The sequence below is a fragment of the Lepidochelys kempii genome, chromosome 8, assembly GCF_965140265.1.
Source record: "Lepidochelys kempii isolate rLepKem1 chromosome 8, rLepKem1.hap2, whole genome shotgun sequence".
NCBI classification, from domain to species: Eukaryota; Metazoa; Chordata; order Testudines; family Cheloniidae; genus Lepidochelys; species Lepidochelys kempii.
In genome coordinates this window covers 14,966,953-14,991,146 of record NC_133263.1, presented here as the reverse complement: position 1 = coordinate 14,991,146, position 24,194 = coordinate 14,966,953, and the positions used below count along the sequence as shown (strand labels likewise).

At 42.5% G+C, this 24,194-nt stretch overlaps 1 protein-coding gene across 1 annotated transcript in view; it reads right to left on the bottom strand.

The window, feature by feature from the left end:
* The window catches only part of PDLIM4 (PDZ and LIM domain 4), a 105,319-nt gene extending 82,090 nt beyond the window's left edge, over positions 1 to 23,229 (bottom strand). The window contains exon 1 of the mRNA XM_073355643.1: positions 23,018 to 23,229. Coding sequence (XP_073211744.1) covers positions 23,018 to 23,110 — 93 coding nt within the window. The 5' untranslated portion in view covers positions 23,111 to 23,229. The remainder of the gene's footprint in view (positions 1 to 23,017) is intronic.
* Positions 23,230 to 24,194: the final 965 nt, after the last annotated feature.

The following is a 24,194-nucleotide window of genomic DNA, read 5'->3' as shown; positions in this document are numbered from 1 at the left end:
TAGGCTGTATTCAACATGTGACTCAAAAAGCAGAATCGCTACTCAGCGCCGTACTATCTCCCTTATATGCATTGTTTGGATGGATGCAAGGAACAAACTGGCTAACAAACCACATATATCAATTGTATCAAACACCTGGGACCCAGTTCAGGCTCTGGTTGATTTCTGGGTGCCACTAGGCATGCACATTGCACAGTGTTATTTATTCTGAGCCTCTAGAGACATACTAGAGACCCTAATAAACAAGCACAAACATGATTCTTGCCTTAAAGAGAGCACAATTTAAGTTTAAATATGACAGATGTAGTGAGACAGACAAGGGGTCAGAGGTGGACCAGGCGATAGCAATATCACCTGGCTAATAGAGAGGCTCAGGTAGACATTTTGATTTTGAGGCCCGTTTTGTATTGGCAAGGAGCATCATATGAACTCATGTTCTGATCCAGCCTCAGCACCACGCAGAGCCCTCTGCGGGCATATCTCATTCCCCTGGCAGGAATAATGTGGAAAGATATTGAGTGAACAGGGCAGGGAGCATCCAGTTTAAAATATACTGACCGTGCCACTTGTCACAGAATACCCCCTTCATGATGATGGGTACAGAGTACCAGTGGGGCATGAACTCTATGGGTTTATGCGGCGCTCAGAACCTCTTATGTCTAATCAGAACAATAAACCTGCACTAGGACCTTTGATGCATTTGCCATGATGAATTGGCATTTCTTATTTACTTTTCAATGTTTTCAGATGGCTTATTTTGTTCTGTACAAACCACTGGGCTTTCCACCTGCTTCATTTTTAGGCTCCACTGTAATGAAAGTGTCCATTTTCTATAATGTACAAGTAAAATCTATATTTATAATAGGGTTTTCCCCCTCCATTCAGCTAAACTAAATCAGAGCTTACTTGGAGAATAAGCCATTCATAAACAGAGTTCTTTGTGGTTTCCTATTTTTAGTTTGTAATTTGTTTAAAATTACTTTGGCAACTTTTTCATATTGGAATTATTTTACGCTATTCATGGAAATGCTTTTCAAGGTCTCGTTAGTTTGGGATATAAACATTGGTCCTTTGCGCGTGAGGCCCAACATTTGTATTGGTTGCTGAATTACCTTTAAAGCCCTACAGGCCAACTTCTCCAGATTTACAGCAGTGAAACGATCCCACTGACATTCTAAGCCAAATTCCCGCCACCAAGAAGTGGACATTAATGGGGGCCTCTAACGTGCTGGCTTTGGCCTCAACTGCATTTAAATCTTCTAGGGCAGTGTTTCTCAACCTGGAGTACGGGGCCCACTCGGGGAACCTTGAGCAGGTTTCAGGGGGTCCGCCAAAAAGACCAGCGTTAGACGCACTGGGGCCCAGGGCAGAAATCCGAAGCCATAGCATTTGGGTCTGAAGCTCGTGCCCTGAACCCTGCCACCCAGGGCTGAAGCCAAAGCCTGAGCAATGTAGCAATGTAGGACCCTGGGGCTCCAGGCAATTGCCTTGCTTGCTACCTGCTAACACCGGCCCTGGCTTTTATATGCAGAAAGCCAATTATTGTGGCACAGGTGGTCTGTGGAGTTTTTATAGCATATTGGGGGGGCCTCAGAAATAAAAAGGTTGTGAACCCCTGTTCTAGGGCAGACTCACATTGGCTTCAGTGGGACTCTGCATGGGTACAGGGACCTACAGAAGAATTCTAGGGCAGGATCAGGACCTTCATAGGCATGAAAATATGAAGTTGTGTCTGGTTGCTGCCACACTCATTGGATAAGGGATCTTTTATAGCAGGGTAACAACCTTACTGTACTTAAGATCAGGTTTGTATTTAAAGCTTGACTCTAACTGCTCTAAAATCTACATGGTTACTCATGGTTAGCCTTGACATTTGGTATACTTAACAGTGCCCTCTGGTTCTGACATTGATCCAAATTTGGGGCCATTTGAACAAGGGGTTCCCAAGATATAACTCTAAGGAGAAACAAAACAACTTTTCTTATAAATTGAAAGATTCCGGCAACTCATTTTTGGTCACACAGACATCAAACCAGGGCTCAGTTCATTGCACCAGGGTGTCCAACACTCAAAAGTTACCCCAAATGAGTACAGACATGGAACCCACCAGCTCTTTGGGGAAATCAAAATTAAAAGGTTACTTCAAAAATATTTTGCTTCTTCAGTTTGGCTTGTCATAAGGGTGACCCACATGCCTGATTTTCATGCCAAATTGATTATCCTGAGTTGAGTATGGAGAGAGAGAAATTAATAGGATTGTTAGTCTTGGAAGTTTCACACCAGCTGGAGAGCTCAAAGGGATAAACAGTAGGTCTCTGAACCTGATCCTCCTTGGGCAGAAATCTGAAAAGGGTTGGGAGGTATATCAGTAAAATCTGTCTCTGTTGGGGGAGGAAGGGCATGTGAGGATGCTAGATCATATTAAAGAAGTTCTGTATTAAAATCACAAATGAGTTTGATTCCCCATAGTTTAAATTCCAGGGTATTACTAATTAAGAGGTTTTTTTGGTTTTTGGTACTGTTTCTCTCCCTCTATGTATGAAACTTGCAAGCTGCTAATTCTGTTAGTACATTCTAAGACAGAGTCTGTTCTCAAAGCAATTCTTTGTAACAACAACTACTCACACAGAGAGAGACTCAAAGCAATACTCTGTAACAACAGAAACAGCACCCAGAGACTCCCCGCCCTTTTGTTGTATTCACTTTGTTAACAATTGTGATTAAAATAGAGATAGAGGATGTATGTGGATGGATGCTTGGTGTGGATAATAACTGAATTATCAGGGAGGTGCCAGCCTAAGAATCCAGTGTCCATCGGCTGAAGAAGGCGTCAAGTGGAAATAACCAGAGGACCCCCGGAGGGCAGACTGGAATCCACCCAACAGCCTCAAGAATGGGAGAACCTAAGAACAAGATAACATCTGGCAGCACGGAGCCGTCAGGAATGTGTCATCTGCTGATTGATTCAGCAACTGCATGATGAAGCAATTCCCATAGACTGGCATAGGAAGAAATTCCTATAAAAATGGACTCTAGAAAGTGAGAACTTTGGGGTCTGATTCTGCAAACCAACTTCCAGGAGTGTCAGATGAGCATCTGACAAGGCCCTGCTCCCTCCTCATGTCCAGGCCACCTGGCCAGTGGCTTGGCATGAGCAACTCTAAGGTTGGTAACTATGATAACAACCTTGCAGAACCCGTGTGTGTGTGTGTGTGTGTGTGAGAATGTGAATAAATATGAAATTGAATGGAATGTTATAGCTATAACTAACTGCTTACTACGATTCTTTCTGTATTCACAATAAATGTGGCATTTTGCCTTTTCCCCTTTAATAAGATCCTGCTGGTTTTTATTTTATTGGTATAAGAAGGAGGTTATTTTGGGGGAATGTAATAAAAAAAATTAATTAGATATGCAAATGCTTTTACTGGAAAGGGAGGGCCTTTTAGGGGGGAGTGAGGGGGAATAAGGGTGAGAGGGGTCTGGGGCTGCATCAAAGAGAAGGGGACAAATGGTGATGGGTAGTAGAGGAGGGGAGAGGTGGGGGTCTCAGGTGAAGGGAACTGGGAAGGGGACATGGATTGAATAGCAGGGAACTAGGGGACAATAGGGACATGGGCACCCCTCTTTCTACCACCCTATGCGAGCTGGGATCTGGGGTTCCCTGCCCATCTGACAGTCTGACCCCCCTCTCACTCCCCCTCATGTAAGCCAAGTTCTGGGGTGAGGGCTTGCCTTTCTCCGGTATCCAAGCCTTTCTCCCTAACCCCCATGTGAACTAGGATCTGGAGAAGCCCTGTCCCTCTGGAAGTGGAGCTTAGAACAGGCATGCTCAGAGCAAATGACCAAAAACACTGGGGTGAGGGGCTAAGAACCAATATGCTTAACACACATCAGAAACTCTCCTGCACTGCTGGCAGGAAGGGAGCACCCACTGACATGAATGGTGCAGTTCACCCATCTCAGAGCAATTGTTTCAAGCTATATTCATCAACATGGAGTATTCTCTTTCCTCTGAGAACTTCTCATTGAGATGAATGGGCCACTTAATGCCTCACTGGGCCTACAACTTTGAAGTCTGAAACCCACCTTGGGCATTTGCCTTAACTCTGTATTCCTTGGTTTCTGCTGAACTCCATGTTCTGGAAGGGCAAAAGCTATTCCCGGGCATCCTTAACTATGTTAATGATTTATTTATTTGCCATTTAATTATTAGCAACTACAGTTCTCTTTTAATTCAAGTGTTAGAACTGGGTGTTGAGTGCAACATGGCCAGGGTTCTAGTCAATAGTTCTCTGCAGGTATGGCTATGTGATTTATTCAATAATTGTGTGTTGCAGGCTGACTTGAATTCACTAAAGGGCATGTTCTGAAAATCAGTGAAGTTAAAGTGGCATAAATCAAACGAGATTTTTGGCACAGGGCTTTTGGCAGATTGATCCATGCCTCCAGTCAGCTAGACCTAGAGCCTGCTTTGATCAGTAACCAAAGTACATGTGACATGAATGAAGTATATGCCAGCAGGGTCTGAGAGTGAGCAGGCACATATTAGGGAATTAAAAACACTTAAAATATCTGTGCCAGCCCATTTTATTAATTTCTTCTATATCACTCTAAAGTCACTTTATAGCCAGAGCTCTGGATAATTTTCAAAGGAACTTTACTTGTGCATGCTGCTGAATGTAATGAATAGAATGGGGTTTTTTTAAGACAAAATAATGATCTGTGAATAATCTATTGAGGCTTTGTGACAATAAGGATGCTGGAAATTACCACTGTTGAAAACAGATCTTTATTACAAGGGACAAGTGTCAAAAAAACCCTGTTCCATAGTTAAGGTTATGTAAACACAAACTTTTATAAAACCTAAGACAATATCCATGATCCATGCAGACAGATCCTCAGATGGCATAAACGGTTTGCAGCGAAGCAATGACAATTTACACCAGCTAGTGATCTGCCCCATAATCTCCATGTTTCCATGAAGATTTTTTTTTTTTAATTCCAATGGAAACAGTTAAAAATAAAGACACTCGCTATCAACATCTGCAATTGTTATTGATCAGAGCCACCTGTTATCACTTCAAGCTATTTGAGGAAGCAAACATTTTCGCATATACTTTGGGATACCTCCCCTGGAGACTATTAAGTAAAGACTCAATTCTTCCAGGATGGCCAAAAGAAGTGAGTCAATATGGGATTCCCCCTCTGGGATTCCCAAGACATCTTGTCTATTCTGTGCCCGTTTTGTCTATATTGTAAACTCTTCAGTTTGTGGGCTGTCTGTATGCTGTGTTTTGCACAGACCCTTGTATCCCAGTGAAGTCAGCAGGATTGCATTGGGGCACAAGGGTCTGTACTAGCTGATCATATTGCAGGAGAGGGAGCAAATACTGTGCAATAATCACTTGTGTACAGTCGGCATTTCCAGCTGGTCCCAAAGTATATGTGGAAAGAATATCTCCTTTAATTTTATATAATTTAAAATTCTTTGTAGCTGATCCTACTCAAAAGCCCCTGGACAGTTGTCACCACCCTCTTCTGATATCTGGAAATTTAGAAGAAACTGGGGAAACTCAAAAAGAAAAGGAGTACTTGTGGCACCTTAGAGACTAACCAATTTATTTGAGCATAAGCTTTCGTGAGCTACAGCTCACTTCATCGGATACAAACTCAAAATTTCTCTGCCTGATTCTCCTTTACACTGGTGTAAACTGAAAGACTTCAGTGCAACTGCTCCTGTTTTATAGCTCAGAGACCGTGCCACAAGTCCTCCTTTTCTTTTTGCAGATACAGACTAACACGGCTGCTACTCTGAAACCTGTTTTATAGCTGTATAAGCAAAAACAGAATCGACCCTCTGTCTTTTACAACCAGTTGAAAACAGTGACTCACATTCTTTGATTTAGGAAGCCTGTCATCTTCAGCTGGTCAACACCCATGATGTATTTTGTGAGAGGAATGCATTTCACATGGAAACAGTTCAGGTCGGATGTGTCATATAATACTTGCATGTAATTCACAGATCACAGGAAGACACAATTTTTGCACAGCATTCAGTGTTAAGCTGTCCAGCAGACTAAAGAGCATTAGTACACAGATGCTAATGTTTAGCTCAGTATCCATTCATAGCAGTAAAGAATTTACAGTGACTTCAGGCCAAATACACTGTAAACACTATGGTCTTAAAGAAATCTTTAAATAATTTGAGTTGAGGTCTTTAAATTAGCCAATATTTAGTGAGACAAGGTGGGTGAGGTAATCTCTTTTACTGGACAAACTTCTGCCGGTGAGAGAGACACGCTTTCAAGCATAGGCCATGTCTACTCTATCACTTAAGTTGGCAAAATTTATGTCGCTCAGAGGTGTGAAAAAACACCACCACCTCCCCGCCCTAGCAACGGTCTGGAAGAGGTACAGAGAGACCTGAGGAAGAGCTGTGAAAACTCAAAAGCTTATCTCTTTCACCAACAGAAGTTTATCCAGTAAAAGAGATTACCTCACCCTCCTTGTCTCTCTAATATCCTGGAACCAACACCACAGCAACAACACTACAATCAACCAGTATTTAGTGTCAACTGAAAGTGTCATTAACATTCCAAAAAGAAAAGGAGGACTTGTGGCACCTTTGGGACTAACACATTTATTTGAGCATGAGCTTTCATCATTCGGATGAAGTGAGCTATAGCTCACAAAAGCTCATGCTCAAATAAATGTGTTAGTCTCTAAGGTGCCACAAGTCCTCCTTTTCTTTTTGCGAATCCAGACTAACATGGCTGTTACTCTGAAACCTGTCATTAACATTCCATTCATCTCCCTGCAAGGCCATTAACAAAGATGTTAAAGGGCCTTGGCCCTGACTCAAAATCTCTGCACTACCCCCATTAGATACCCTCCCCAATTGGATATGTTGCTATTTATCATTGCCATGCATTTACAGTCCTTTCAGCAAATATAAATCCATATGGCACCATTCCTATCTAGCCCATTGAAATTAGTTTGATTCATAGTACAGATATGTGATCAGCCATGCTTGATCCAGGCTTAAGGCTTAACTGTGTCACTCAGGGTGTGGATTTTCACACCCTGAGCGATGCAGCTGGGTTGACCTAATTTTTTAATATATGCCTGGCGTCAGATCAATAAAATTTGCAAAGTACTTCTGAATTTTCAGCTGGAAGGTACTACAAGGATGTAAAGTATCATTACTTTGCATTGGCCCAGTAATGTGCTCTGGGGAAGTTTTCTGTGCAAATGTATGGAGATTTAAAAAATAAATAAATAAAGCTATGAAAACACAAGAACTTCCATGTGTTTCACTATTGAGGTGATCACACAGCACAGTTGTCTGCCTTATGAACTACACTGGAAACATCTGTCATTTGTAATGCCCCCCAAAACTAGAAGTAAAATTATGGACAGAACAGCCCCTGTAAGCATCCCTTTCCTCTACAATACCCCTCCCTCCTCTCAGCACCCAGGACAGGAGTTGTAGCCACAGCACACTATGCTCCAGCTGGTCTCATCTGCTGGATGGCCGTAGAAGACCACAGGCAATTGAGAGCTCACCCCTGAAGCTCTAATTTATACCAGGAAGCAGGCATCCCCCCTAAAGGGCTGAAAAAACCAGGAGCCGAGGATTTCTTTGCTCTTGCACCAAGCACAAGGACAGAAAAAGGGAGAAAGAGCTCGAGTGATGAATTATTAAACATGTTTTGCGCTGTACAAGATCCCCAAAAAGCCAGTCCGTAACCCAGAGCTAAGATGTTCATGGATAAAACAAGAAATGCTGAGAAACCCAGAGGCGGTGCTAACGTGGGGTGTGAGAGGGGCAGGAGAGGGGGTGTACAGTTATAATTACGAACAAGTTACATTTGCTCAGCTAAAGACTGAGCTGTCATTGGGTTTAAGAGGATTTTCACACACACCCCATCCTCTCTCTCAGGATTGCCACACACCCACCACCTTCCTTCCCTCCAAGAGCAGCAGCATCAATGAGTCTCTTTGTGACGCTGCCTGCAGCTGCTGATGTGTGGAGTGGTCGGCTCTTTCCCCTAGAGACTGACACATTTCCCTCACGATGTGAAGTCTGCTTCCCTAGAGACTCATGTGGAGAGTTTGCTTTCAAATGTCTGACCCTGGCTGTGGGTGGCGTCGCTAGGCCAAGCTACATTATTCCATTAGTTAAGAGACAACACAAAGATGAGTGGATAATTAGATCTTAAGGAAGAGATTTAACAAAAATACCAGTTGCTATCTTATCTGGCCACTGGAGTTTGCATATGCTTTAAAAGTGCTCATGTCTGACATCAAGCCAGTAAAAGAAAACACTCCTACAACTGTTGCTTATACTGTAATGAGCTAGTTGGCATTTGGAGATGTGCAACTTGATTTCCTAAGCGACACTGTTTATACTTGAAACATACATAAATACACACACACAGTGTTTATATTTTCTCTCAAGGAGATCAAACTCAACACTCCCCAGCACACTAAGGAACCAACTGGAGGGGGCCAAAACCTGAGAGTACCATTGTGCCCCACCTATACCCATGGCAATGGGGCCAAGGGGGAGGAAAACTCTGCAAGGTTCCCCCTTCAAGCATGTCCTCCAAATTCTTTCACAAACAGCAAGGCATATTTCCCCCAAGCAGGGGGCTTGCAACCCTAATTCTGTGGATCCCCTGAGCTCTGCTATAGGCTTGGACCATCTGTGCAGATGTTCTCTCCTTCTAGGACTGCTCCATGGTCCCAGGTGGTTCCCCCTGCTCCCTGGGAGTGAAGCTCCATTGTAGCCCGGGACTATATTACCTTTTCAGAAGAGTTCCCATGGGCCGCCAGTGAATGATACAGAGTCAGTCTTCCCAGCTCTGTTGTAGCCAGCACTGCGTTTTTTGCTCTCTACCAGTGGGACTTGGTTATAGGCAAGTTAGGGGAACATACTGTTCCATAAGCATGATCAAAAGGCCCAGATCAAAGCCTTAGAAAGCTGGTCAGATGTGGTCTAACAAAAACATGACAAAATTCACAGCTATCAGAGAGAACAAATGAACTTGCTCTATCCTCAGACAGCAGGCCATGTACCACCACTGCAGTATTTCGTATAGCAAGATTTTTAAATCGGAAGAATCAAAAGTTAAGCTATCAACCAATGAAGTTCAATACCCGTCACCGCCACCACCACCACCTTTAGCATTTTCCTGTTTATTTTATTAAGCTTTCTGTTTTAGCATAGTTCACGGGAGAGAACAACAGATGTTTCATTCCAATCCACCTGCATCTTTCCCACAACACAGAAATTTGGTAAGAACAAAGACATATTAATAAATAGGTTAAGAGATTCAGGATGGAGAGATTGCAAGATGTTTGATAATAGTTTTACATTCAAAATACAGATGGATCCAAATCAAAACTTAGATCCAGGCTTTCTTGCAGTTTGAATTCCAGTCCAGATCTTTGAGGCTCACCTTGGTCAAAGATGGAAAAAGCTGAGAACCACTGAACCCTATAAATTACACAAACCTATATATTATATAAATTGATGAGGTTGGAGAATTAAGAATGCCAGTGACTGAGCAATAGGAGGCAAGTGACAAACTAAAGTATAAATGCAGACTTAAGAGCTCCTTCTTCAAGAAATACACAGTTCACCCAAGGGCCACATTTTAAAAGGTATTTGGGCCCCTAAATATGCAGACAGGCACATAGGCATTTCTGAAATTCTCACAAGGCACCTATCTGCATCTTTGGGCAACTAAATACTTTTTAAAACATGGCCCCCTCAAAATTGGACACAACAATGCTCCGAACAAGGGTACCCTGAAAGGTATCGGATACAGTTTGCTTCCCCTTATCAATTGCCTTTGCTAATCCACAACAAGCAGAGACATTCCTGCTCATTACCCTCCGCAGCAGGACTGAATTGCAGCTGTATTACCCCCGTAGCACTGACTGGCTACCTCCATCCCACCAGTCACTTCCTGGAATGTAAGTGGTATGGCTTTAGGTCAGTTTTGGAGCAATCTCCTGTGTGCTTTACAGGAGACAAACAGAAGCGGCTTATGGCTTTTTATCTTAAGAGTACTGGGTTTCCCAACCAGAGGGGTAAGTATATGTAATCTCCTTTTGATAGTAATAACAAATAGTAGGAACAGGTTAGGGAGATGCAGAAACACACAAAATCATGATTTATTCATTCATTTATGTTGCAATTGATTATGAAAGTTTAAGGAATGGGTAAATTTGCAATTTACCTTCAAGCTCCCACCACACCTTCCCTAGTGGGAAAACTGATCATGTGATGCCTAGACTCCCTCTCACTGAAGGCAAAGTTAAATTGACTGCAGGTGTGGAGGAGCTGTCCTTGTGCAACATTCAGTATTTGGAATAACAAATGTTTTTGAATCCTTCTGTTCTGGAGCTAGATGTAGGTTGATTTTACTGTATTTTTAAAGTTTGGAAATCTTACTGTGGATTGCACACAAATGTCACTAAATTATTTCACAAGATATTTTTTCGTGAAATTACTTTGAAGTTCTGGTCGACATGAATTTGAAACATAGATGAGGCCAGCATAGCTCCTTCACACTGCTGCATTCCATGAGAAATTATCAGTAATGGCATGGACTTTGAAAGGGCCTTTGTGATGCTTTGATATTATATTGGTAGCAATGCTCTTGGAGAGCAGAGTAGATACCCTAGTGGTATTGTTCCCCACCAAAAAATAAATAGTAAAAATATTGTTTGTATATACACACAAAAGTGATAGATTTCTCTCTCAAGAGGGTGTAAGGACCACTACTGAATAACACAGTGCTCAAACCTTGGCTCGGTATGAAATTTTGCACAACCAGCAACGTAACAGCCAGCACACTGGGAGATGAAATTCTAAAACACTTTGCATAAGCCTGCAAATGTACTGACTGCAATGGGACCAGGACTGCGGCCTATCATGCTCTACATGACACAGAGAAAAATATCATTGTACTTGTTTTTAGTATTGGGAAAGTCATTTTAACCATCTTGATACTGGTTAGAGGGAGAAACTGGATTAATAAAAAATAGCTCCAAAGTATCTAGCTTTTTGGCTACAGGTCATTTTACAAGAACTCTCAACACCTGTCTTAACAGAGCAATAGTTCGAATTTTATTTTAAAGCTAATGTTGTCATTATACTAACAATTTTAAAAATGCTGTAAATCCCCCTGAATGTGTAGAACATTTTCTGTTTTGTCAAGTCTGGCAAAGACCTACAGTATTTTAGGGTGGATTAGGTTTATTTTGCTAAACTCAAGCCAAGGTCAGACCTTGTATGACTGGAACTACATGAATCATTCCTTCCACCTAGTTTCCTACCCTGGATTATCAGTGTGCTTGATTAGAGTAATTAGCATTAGGCTCTCTCTTTAGTATTTTCTTCTAAACAAACTCCAAGGCTGAATAGCAAGAGATTTTTATTTTCCTCTCATAGCTATTTAATAAAATCTGAAGGCAGAACATTTAGGAAGCAATAAAAATATATTAAATCTAATTCCACTAGCTCTTACCTTTAGTTTAAATGATTTTTAAGTGTCATTACAACTGTAGGTTTCAGAGTAACAGCCGTGTTAGTCTGTATTCGCAAAAAGAAAAGGAGTACTTGTGGCACCTTAGAGACTAACCAATTTATTTGAGCATAAGCTTTCGTGAGCTACAGCTCACTTCATCGGATGCATACTGTGGAAACTGCAGAAGACATTATATACACAGAGACCATGAAACAATACCTTCTCCCACCCCACTCTCCTGCTGGTAATAGCTTATCTAAAGTGATCATCAAGTTGGGCCATTTCCAGCACAAATCCAGGTTTTCTCACCCCCCCCCCCTTTTTTTTTTTTACTACAGGACAGGCCTAACAAAGAAAATAACAGAACGCCACTAGCCATCACCTTCAGCCCCCAACTAAAACCCTTCCAATGCATTATTAAGGATGTACAACCTATCCTGAAGGATGACCCAACACTCTCACAAATCTTGGGAGACAGGCCAGTCCTTGCCTACAGACAGCCCCCCAACCTGAAGCAAATACTCACCAACAACCACATACCACACAACAGAACCACTAACCCAGGAACCTATCCTTACAACAAAGCCCGTTACCAACTGTGCCCACATATCTATTCAGGGGACACCATCACAGGGCCTAATAACATCAGCCACACTATCAGAGGCTCGTTCACCTGCACATCCACCAATGTGATATATGCCGTCATGTGCCAGCAATGCCCCTCTGCCATTTACATTGGTCAAACTGGACAGTCTCTACGTAAAAGAATAAATGGACACAAATCAGATGTCAAGAATTATAACATTCATAAATCAGTCGGAGAACACTTCAATCTCTCTGGTCACGCAATTACAGACATGAAGGTCACTATCTTAAAACAAAAAAACTTCAAATCCAGACTCCAGCGCGAAACTGCTGAATTGGAATTCAGTTGCAAATTTGGATATTATTAATTTAGGCTTAAATAGAGACTGGGAGTGGCTAAGTCATTATGCCAGGTAGCCTATTTCCCCTTGTTTTTTCCTACCCCTCCACCCCCAGACGTTCTGGTTAAACTTGGATTTATGCTGGAAATGGCCCACCTTGATTATCATACACATTGTAAGGAGAGTGGTCAGTTTGGATGAGCTGTTACCAGCAGGAGAGTGAGGTTTTTGGGGCGGGGAGGGGGGCGGTGAGAAAACCTGGATTTGTGCTGGAAATGGCCCACCTTGATTATCATGCACATTGTAGGGAGAGTGGTCACTTTGGATAAGCTATTACCAGCAGGAGAGTGAGTTTGTGTGTGTGGTTTTTGGGGGAAAAAAAAGGGGGGGGGGGGACGTGAGAAAACCTGGATTTGTGCTGGAAATGGTCCACCTTGATTATCATACACATTGTAAAGAGAGTGGTCACTTTGGATGGGCTACTACCAGCAGGAGAGTGAGTTTGTGTGTGGGGGGGTGGGGGGGGGGCGGAGGGTGAGAAAACCTGGATTTATGCTGGAAATAGCCCAACTTGATTATCATACACATTGTAAGGAGAGTGACCACTTTAGATAAGCTATTACCAGCAGGAGAGTGGGGTGGGAGGAGGCATTGTTTCATGGTCTCTGTGTATATAATGTCTTCTGCAGTTTCCACAGTATGCATCCGATGAAGTGAGCTGTAGCTCACGAAAGCTTATGCTCAAATAAATTTGTTAGTCTCTAAGGTGCCACAAGTACTCCTTTCAACTTACTCTCAGTTACATTTTAGCTTCTTATAAATCTAGTACATATAAGTATACTTTGAATAAAAGAAACAGCTACCAACTCTTAGTTCTGTCATACAGGAGATATATACCTGGCAAAGGCTAGCAGACAATCTTTGCAATACGAGTTTTAGGACTAATGCACATTTAGCAGTTAATCCAATCTATTTGAAAGCTCTAATCAAAAACTGATTGCAGCAATAGATTAAATAGTACCAGCTACATTAAACAAGCGTAATCAAATACAGAGTTGCAGAAATTTGAAACAAAACCAAGGAACTAAACAATGGCTTAACGTGAAGGGCTTCAGGGGAAAACACATATTTGGTGGTCCTAGGTCTCTCAGCAGTGGTTATTAGACTACATTACAATAATGAATGGCATATACATTGTAAGTAATGTGTTTAAAAGGCTCAGGATTGTAATGATATCCAGAGTGATTATCAGGAAGCCCTACAGCAAAATCCATACAGATCAGAAATTTTTTTTTTTTTAAATAACTGTTCTGTCAGAAACCTTTACTTTTACAACCTCCCAACCCTTTACTGGAACAAATACTCTCCTGAATGTAAAATAAAACCTAACGCTGTTAAATTTTCTTTAAAGAATGCATGATCTCAACATTCAAACATGGAAGTGCTACATCATTCAAAAATAGATTGTAAATATGTTTTTTCACACTTTCATTTGTTTTGTGTAATTATGGGCCAATACCGAAAATGTGTTTTCTGGTTCACTCCCAGAAATCAACAGAGGGACTAATATACTAAGCTACCCAGGACAATTATGAGTAATTTGTTTATTGGAGTAAATCTACATTTTCTCCAAACATAAAGGCTTGGGGCATCTTTGACTGAACTCAGTAGAAACATACCTTTGACTTCAGTAGGAGTTGGACAGGACAGTTGGGCCATAAATTATCCAAATGCATTTTAAATATGCCTACTGTACTTATAAGATGGTAATTTTAATTACAGGCAGGGTGTGTATCTCATGATTAGACCGGAAATCAGAGAGCCATGACTCCTGGCTGTTATTCAGCTCTTAAATACCACCATGATAGGTACTAAACAAAAACATAAGATAACCTCAGCTCTGCCACTGAGTTGCAGTGGGACCAAACCTCTTAACTTCTATACAACTTTGTGTATTATTATGCCTAAGAACGTTGGGAGGCTTTATGTCTGTTAAGTACTTTCAGTAATCTGGAAGCAGGATGATGAATGAAGGGTTCTGTTTCTGTTATTAAACCACAGCGGATGAAAAAGAGGAAGTACCCTAGCAATCAAAACTAAAAGATGAAGTACACTGATTTTCCATAAAGTTCAACTTGTTTGAACTGCAGTTCTTGGAATAATTAGCCAAGAAAGCAAAGTTGACAGTAACCAGATCCTTACCTAATTAAATCTTAAGTCTCATTTCTAGCACAATGCCTGTCAAATCATGAGGCCAGCTTCAAACAGCTGTTGCCTCTGTAAATTCCACAAAGGGGGAGACAGTACACAACGTTCTTCCCTCAGCTCCAAGCTCTCAGTTGTACTTGCCCATAGGCCATGTGCCACCTCGCATGGCTCAGAGAGCAGCCTTGCACTAAAAATGCTATTCCCAGCATTGTGCCGGTATTATGGTGATGATTCTGATGCACCTAACATGGGGGCACAATTCAGTACAACGTATGTTTGAAGTTGCTAAACTCAGCCTGGCCAATTTCAGCTTCACAGACAACATACAGGAGGAAAAATGAACTGAATTAGTTCTTGCTGTTAGATGGGTATGGGAGAAAGGAACGTGCCCCCTTCCCTCCCCCAAAATCTGTCCTTCCTACAGCTCCTTTTAAAATATTATTTTTTAAAAATTAAAAATAAAGAGTAAAATTTTAAAAACTATCCCAAACATTAATTGAACATGCAGGCTAGAGTTCTGGCCTCTCTAAAGCAATCTAGTAACCAGTACCATAGCTGAGGCTCCAAATGATTTTAGGCAGAAGATAATGACAGGTGTAGCTCTGATCTCATCGCCATCCTCACTAAAACCCTGCTGGTACAGGGCCCAATTCTACAAGGTGCTGAGTAACCGCTTCTACTGCTGACGTGAAGGATCAGGCCACTCTATGTAATTATATTTGTGGACCTACAATTTTCTATTTATCAAATAGAAAAACTATTTTCAGGAAAAACAAACGAACTTTAAGAAATATATGTGGTTATTGATTACATGAGCTTTCTTCAAATGCCCCAGCAAAATGAATCTAGTTATTGGAAAACAATGGGCAAAACTCTACTCTCAGCGGCATCTGTGCAACTGTAATGATTTACCATGGAAGTTAAAGATAGAAAACAGACGTAGTAGATCATACAATCCATCTCCCTGTCAGGGCAGGATTGTTCACTACAATATTATTGAATGTTTTTAGTGCTAAATCCAGAATAGATTTAAATACATGATGTGAAGTCATTTCCACAGCTTTCCTTGAGGGCCCATCTTTAGTCTTCTTCTCCATAATATCCTAAATAACTCCTCTCCCTCCCTTGGGGTTTACAACCTTCAACTACTTATACTCTGTTAAAATGTCTCCTCCTTAAATGTTGCACGGCCATGCTATAAATACAGGTATTTTAGGGTCTAGTTCTTCAGTCTTTATTCACACAAGTATTTTCATTTGTTTCCACTTATGTTTTTAAATGTTGCCTTAGTGGAACTGGAATATAAAGGCCAAGTTCTGTCTTCATTGGTTTGCTTCAACCCAGTTTGGCAAGATGGACTTTGAAAAAGAAACTGCAATCTTAAAGGGGTCTCACCTAGGTAACTAAGTGTAAAATGTTGTCTTACATTTGCTTGCTGTGTGCTCTCACAGCAGCAACAGTATTTTTGCATTCCATTAAAATTAGTGAATTGTCTAGTCTAGAGGGAAATTATTCTTTTCCCTAGTAGTCTAGCAGTCATAGAAAGCCAAATACTTATTTGCTGAATGATTTATAAAACAAACCAGACACAGATACACTTGGGTGTTGTAAACAACAGAGGGTCTCATCCTGTAGGAGAAATCTGGATTAAATTATCAAGTCTTTAGCGATTAGAGACATCTTAGTCAGATTTAAAAGAGCAGAACAAATGTTGAAGTCTTCCCTCTGTCTGAACATAAACTCCTATTAAAGGCCTGGCTCATACCCATTATATCCACACAAGGGGAGATCACGGTTGTGAAAAACCTACCTGGTTTTCAACAGACAAAGATAATCTAGTGGATTTTATGTGGGGTTTCCATTTCTTTGCATAATTTTTTTTAACTTCTATATCCGTCTGAAGTGCTTACATCATCATAACGTGTATTTAGACACTGGAGACACTAATTTCAGTCTGCAACTGAAAACTTTAACCATCCTAACAAGTGAACACAGAAGCGATGAGAATTTTAAGGCTCTTGTTAGAAGCACTATGAGAAAGCAATAAGAAACCTATGGAACTAACTGGAAGCCTGAAAGGGAAGGTGAATAAGTGGGGTCCTTGGTGATTGGGTAGTAGGTTGTGGCAAGTGGATCAAACGAATGGTCACGATGGAAAGTGTATTGATATCAAAGGGCACATATAAAAACAGCATTGCCAGTCCAAAGTATGTGGTCAACATCACAAGTCAATACCCCTGAAAAAGAATCATGAGACAAATAGGTTCTTTTTACTTGCTTCCTGCTTTCTGAGCTCTTAGAAAACATTTAGGTCATGGTGTCAAGCTTCTTCTGTAATCAGGAAGGTTAGAAACCTGTTTGTTTTAAATGAAAGTTTAGGTTCTTGCCTAATCACATCTCTATGAGCTGGGGTTAAAAAAAAAAAAAAACACACACCAAATGTCATGGGACTTGCAAAGAAATTGTGAGAGTTGGCAATACGGAGTGACAAAGCTCAGTTGGCCCAACTAGTTAGCAGCCTGGAGACTCCTATTGAGTTAATGGTTTTCATGCATTAAATTGCTGGCTTTACCTTTACAGTCATCTCTGTCTACACACACACACACACCCAAAAAAGATGGGGCAATGTGGAAGGAACACTAGAAGGGGATTCTTGTGGAGATTTTCTTTCCTACAGTCCCTTCCTGTGCATTTTGCCACAGAGGATTTTCAGACCCAAAGTCAGTCTAAGAGTTCTCTGCATCAGGGCACCCAATATTTGGCCCCATATTTACAAACAAATTTAATCTCTGTTACAGATAACACTTTAGATTACTGAAAATAAAATTTTTGAAATCTGATTTGTTTTCACTACTTATACTGTTTTTTTAGTATTTGCATCAACAGAGGGACAAGGAAAATAAGGTAGTTTCATTTTTCTTCACAGTCAATTCATACTTAATTTCCTATTATCTTGCCTTAGCAGAATGTTACAATATCTGGGTTGGGGAAAAGAAATCACAACTTTCCACTTAAATAAATATTAATAACAACAAAACATTTTCACTGGCCCATGGTTTTGTAAAAGCTTATTTTCAGTAATCCTTAAAAGTGGGACTCAATTTGACCTGACAATGTCCTTTTAATCTATGTAAAACAACTAACAACAATAACAGCTGTATTACCAGAGGAGTGCAGCAATTCACACTTAGCATCTGCATCACAGTGCAATCTGCTACAAAGCTTAGCCTTTCGTCCAACCCCCAAAATTAAACACTGATGTTTTTACCAAGTGTCTAAGTGTCTTTCCTGATTTTTACCATTTTCAGATATTAGTCCCAAAGCCAATAATGCTTCTTTCAGTGCTAACATTTTAGTGGCCAATCTCACAAGGTGCTGAGCACCCTAGACTCACATTAGCTATGAGGGTGCATTGCTCATCACCTTGCAAGCTTGAGTACTTAGGGACTGAGCCTACACCATCACTAGCCGTCACCTTCAGCCCCCAACTAAAACCCCTCCAACGCATTATTAAGGATCTACAACCTATCCTAAAGGATGACCCAACACTCTCACAAATCTTGGGAGACAGGCCAGTCCTTGCCTACAGACAGCCCCGCAACCTGAAGCAAATACTCACCAACAACCACATACCACACAACAGAACCACTAACCCAGGAACTTATCCTTGCAACAAAGCCCGTTGCCAATTGTGCCCACATATCTATTCAGGGGACACCATCACAGGGCCTAATAACATCAGCCACACTATCAGAGGCTCGTTCACCTGCACATCCACCAATGTGATATATGCCATCACGTGCCAGCAATGCCCCTCTGCCATGTACATTGGTCAAACTGGACAGTCTCTACGTAAAAGAATAAATGGACACAAATCAGATGTCAAGAATTATAACATTCATAAACCAGTCGGAGAACACTTCAATCTCTCTGGTCACGCAATCACAGACATGAAGGTCGCTATCTTAAAACAAAAAAACTTCAAATCCAGACTCCAGCGAGAAACTGCTGAATTGGAATTCATTTGCAAATTGGATACTATTAATTTAGGCTTAAATAGAGACTGGGAGTGGCTAAGTCATTATGCAAGGTAGCCTATTTCCTCTTGTTTTTTCCTACCCCTCCCCCCCGATGTTCTGGTTTAACTTGGATTTAAACTTGGAGAGTGGTCAGTTTGGATGAGCTATTACCAGCAGGAGAGTGAGTTTGTGTGTGTATGGGGGTGGGGGGGGGATGTGAGAAAACCTGGATTTGTGCAGGAAATAGCCCAACTTGATTATCATGCACATTGTGTAAAGAGTTGTCACTTTGGATGGGCTATCACCAGCAGGAGAGTGAATTTGTGTGGGGGGGTGAAGGATGAGAAAACCTGGATTTGTGCTGGAAATGGCCCAACCTGATGAACACTTTAGATAAGCTATTACCAGCAGGACAGTGGGGTGGGAGGAGGTATTGGTTCATATTCTCTGTGTATATATAAAGTCTGCTGCAGTTTCCACGGTATGCATCCGATGAAGTGAGCTGTAGCTCATGAAAGCTCATGCTCAAATAAATTGGTTAGTCTCTAAGGTGCCACAAGTACTCCTTTTCTTTTTGCGAATACAGACTAACACGGCTGTTACTCTGAAACCAATACACCATCAAGGTCAATTGAAGTTTTGCCATTGATTTCAATCACAGCAAGATCAAGCCCTTGAAGTCTGACTGGTTTTTAAAAGTTACTACATAAAGTGTAATGAATAACATGAAATACTATACAATTGCTAATCGCATGTTACATCCTCTTAGGACCAAAGTAAAATGTCTCTGTTCACTGAAGTAAAAAGTTTCTAGCCCCTAAATTTGCTGAATCAGATCAGGAATTTGGCAAGCTTCTTGTCTGCTGCAAAGCCAGGCTCTATGGTTTTTCTAACATAATGGTAAAACAAAATATTTCCATCAAAGTAACAATAAAACAGGCTTTCTGACCTACATTCGTTATTTTAATCTTCACAAGAGAAATATTTTATGATCTCTAAGAGACGGGTAGTTATTTAATTGTGATAAATTCTGTAAAAATGGGGGAGAAAATTAACAGACTTCCTAAAATTAATGAAATACGTGCTGACACCTGCAGGCCAATTACTTCCCCACTGGGCACATCTAGCATATGTTTGTTTAACAGATATATTTTGCTCAAATACTGTCTGTTGCTATTCACCATGCTACATTTTTCCTTCGTTTTGTTTTTATTTTAAAATGAATAAATAAAACCAAAAGATCCCTGTAATGTGTGATAAGAAACACCCCCAAATGAAAGCAAACATGCAAAGCTTTTCAGCGTGTGTAACTTCAAGATTACAAACTGAGTAGTTTAAAAAACAGGTTTCAGAGTAGCAGCCGTGTTAGTCTGTATTCGCAAAAAGAAAAGGAGTTCTAGTGGCACCTTAGAAACTAACCAATTTATTTGAGCATGAGCTTTCGTGAGCTACAGCTCACTTCATCCATCCGATGATCCGTCCATCGGATGGATGAAGTGAGCTGTAGCTCACAAAAGCTTATGCTCAAATAAATTGGTTGGTTTCTAAGGTGCCACTAGAACTCATTTTCTTTTTAAAAAACATGGTTTGTTTCTATAATCACATATAGCTTTCCTAAAATCCTATTTACTCACTTCCATTATGTGCAGTCACTCCTACTGGCAAGTATAGAGTTGGTGAACAATTTCTGTATGTGGGGGGAAGCATCTTCTAACAGCTGTTTCTCCTTGCAATGCCTATCAATATTCTGTGGAGCATTTATTCACTAATTCCAAAAGTAAAATGACCACTTGACTGATATCCTGAAACTTACTATTCAACTCCAACACAAAAAGTATGTGCTCAATCCTGTGGGTGTGCTGAATGTCTCCTCAGAGCTTCTGAGCAATCCCACCTGCCATTGATTTCAGTTTGGGTAGTTGAGAGAACTCTGCACTTTGCAGGGTACAGCCCTGAACAGGATACTTAGATGCTTCAGCAAAGCACCACACTTGTTAATCCAGGCCAGCATACATCACTTACCTGCACACATTCCTATTAAGGATTTTTTAAAATGTGCACAAGTTGCTTCAAGCCAGCAGCAGTATTTAAACAAAAACTCCCAAAACATACCCCTATGGTATTATACACAAGTACCTGACACTGCAATAGTTACTATGCAACACAGGATTGGGTGTTGGACCCAGTTCTGCAGTCTTTACTTAAGTAGAGCTCCCATTAACTGCAGTCGTAGCTACCTAAACAAAAACTGCAGGGTTGGACCTATCCCCAGGACTAATCCCTCTACTGTATAGGCAGGAAGGTTCTTTACATCTAAAAACTGGACAGAATAACTGGAAAATACATGTTATTTACTGAGAAGAACTGAAGAGATGTTAATTACCATCAATGTATTTTTACTTTTAATGCATTTGACACAAATATGAAAACTTTGGAAAACAAGGTTTTAGCCTTTAAGATATTAGAACAGAATATGCAGTGATCGGACAGTTATTCTTTGACATATACCCAGATTGCATTTTAAGAATTCATCTTAAATATCCATTTAGAAGATGCCATAGAAAACTCAGACATGTTTGTTTATTTCCACAATTCTATTCTCCTCCAACTGCGCCTTGATATTTCCAGTGGCAGGTATAATATTTTATATTTTTACATGAAAGATGCAATATATAGTGTCTTTTTTACCAATATATTTAAATAACTAGAATGAATCTGTCTATAGGAAAATGGAAAATAGAATAAATTAGATAGCTAATATCCAGCTGCACCAATTCAAGGAGGACAGATTTATGCAATACTAAGTACAGAAAGGAAAAATAAGTTTACAACGCTACTGTGAAAGGAGCAACAAACTTCAAACTGCTTACACTGCAAAAATATTCTGAATCATATTTATTAAAATTATATTGTATAAATGCTCATCCCAAATGAATTGAACCCAAAAAGGGTTATTCAAGAAAATAAAACACTACTTTTTGATAACTAAATGACATGGTAAATTACTGTGAGTTAAGTTAATCCTTATTATATTTGCAATCCTGTAAGACATAAAATGCCAAGTTCTGTCCTAACTTATGTCCCTGAAACCCCACTTGAAAAATGGGATTTTATAAGTGAAACTGAAGGCCAAATTTGGCCCAACATAATAGTTTACCCAGCCATCCTGTCACATGTCACTTTCTTTGTGCTTCCAGGTGAACAAGGAATGCCATTGCAATTGTTCTCTTATCAGGTGAAAATACTGCACTGTTTTACTTTCTCGGAGAGTGAACAAAGAATTAATAATTTAGGAGGTGGCGCTCTCTACTTTTTAAGAGACTTTGATCTAAGCTTTAAACCATTGTATGACCACAGCCACCTTATGCAGAGAAGATCCTGGTGACTGTCACTGTACTTGGTTGCCTTTCACAAAAATGCAGATTTTTGTTCATTGTAAAACAAAACAAAGGCACTATCAGGAATGCAAGAAAATGTGTAAGTTTGCAGCATGAAAAGTAAGCTTTTATCAACTATGTTCAAAACCGACCTCTCTCCTGGATGGGAGCTCCAAATCATAAGGCTGGGGTACGCAACTTTTCAGCCTATTAACTCAATTTTAATTTAGGCCCAACTGCATCGCACTGATTTTTGCCAAATCCCGCGGCAGACAAAGCCTCCAGAAAGTTTCTCAGCGGGTATAATTTTATCTACTTCGGTGGAGTTACAGTTACACCAAGGAAGTGTTGGACGACCCAGCTCCTTTTCTTTCTGAACAACCCTCAGCGCGCAAAGGTCTGGCTACCAATGCAAAACAACACCCCCCCCCCCCCAACACCAATGAATGAAACCGCCAGTCGGCGGGATCAGCTACGCACCCAGCCCACTCCCCACAGCCTCCTTCCACCTGCTTCAGCTGCAGTCACCGTGGCCGCGAGCCCCGCACCAGTCAGTCCCCGCCAGACCCAGCGGGGCGAGGGCGCGCGCCCGGTGCGGTGCAGCGGGGACCCAGCACTGCAGCCCCGTCTCTGCCAGTCACCCCGCAAGCTGCTCCGCTCCTGCGTTTCCAGGCGGAGCTCCGCTGCCCAATTCCCAGCCTGCGGAGCTGCGGCTCCCCCCCCGTCCTTTGCAAACACCCCCCCCCAAAAAATACCCCGCAGCTCGGCGGGAGGCGAGAGCACCGGGGCATCTCGACAGCTGTACAAACGAGCCCCAGCTGCCCGCGGAGACCTGCTGCCCCCGCCAGCGCTGAGCCCGGGCAACTAAGCGCCCCGCTTGGCTGCTGCAGGGGGGCGCCTTGCAGCCCTGGCCGCGGCGGGCGGCACGCGGGCGGGCTTACCCGGGAGATGGTCAGCGGGGTGCTGAAGTCCTTGCCCCCCACCAGCCGGAAGCCCCAGGGCGAGGGGCCGGTCAGAGCCACGGTCTGGGACATGCTGGGCGGGCTGGGGCGCGCGGCGACCGGGGGCGCACGCGGCAGGGACGCTCTGCTCCTTCGCCTCAGCCACAGCGCCGGCTAAGCCCCGGCCCGCCTGACGTCTCGGCTCCCCCCACTCCCCGCCCGAGGGGCGGGTCCCTGCCCGGAGCCGGCTGCGGGGGAGCGGGCTGGGGGACAGCGCCGCAGGCCGGGCACGGGGCCGCCTGGTTCCCCGAAGAGCCAGAACCCCGCCCCCGCAGGGAGCAGCGGTGAAAGGCCCGGAGAGTGGGGGAGAGGCGCGCTCTCCCCCCGCTAAACCCCTAAGGGTGCCCCCTCCTCTTCCCCTGCTAAACACCTAAGGGTGCTCCCTTCTCTCCCCCCGCTAAACCCCTAAGGGCACCCCGCTAAACCCCTAAGGGCACCCCGTCCTCTCCCCCTGCTAAACCCCTAAGGGTGCCCCACTGCTAAATCCCTAAGGGTACCCCCCTCCTCTTCCCCTGCTAAACACCTAAGGGTGCTCCCTTCTCTCCCCCCGCTAAACCCCTAAGGGCACCCCGTCCTCTCCCCCTGCTAAACCCCTGAGGGTGCCCCCTCCGCTCCCCCTGCTAAACCCCTAAGGGTGCCCCACTGCTAAACCCCTAAGGGTGCCCCCCTTCTCTCCCCCTGCTAAACCCCTAAGTGTGCCCCCCTCCTTTTCCCCTGCTAAACACCTAAGAGTGCCCCACTCCTCTACCCCTGCCAAACCCCTAAGGGCATCCTCCTCCTCTCCGGCTGCTAAACCCCTAAGGGTGCCCCCCTCCTTTCCCCCTGCTAAACTCCTAGGGTAGTTCCCTCTCCTTTCCCCCTGCTAAACCCCTAAGGGTGACCCCCCTTTCCTCTGCTAAACCCCTAAGGGTCTTCCTCTCCCCCCCCCACCCCCGGCTGGAGGAAGCAGCTCACCTGCTCCTTTCACCTTATTTTAACCTCTGGCTGGGAGGTTCATGAGACACTACCCTCCATTTCCCATGGGGGGATGCCACTCCACCTCAAACACCACTCCTAGGGTGCGCTTCTGCTTAGTACCCAATAAAGGATGTGATAAGGCAACTGTTATCTTTTCATG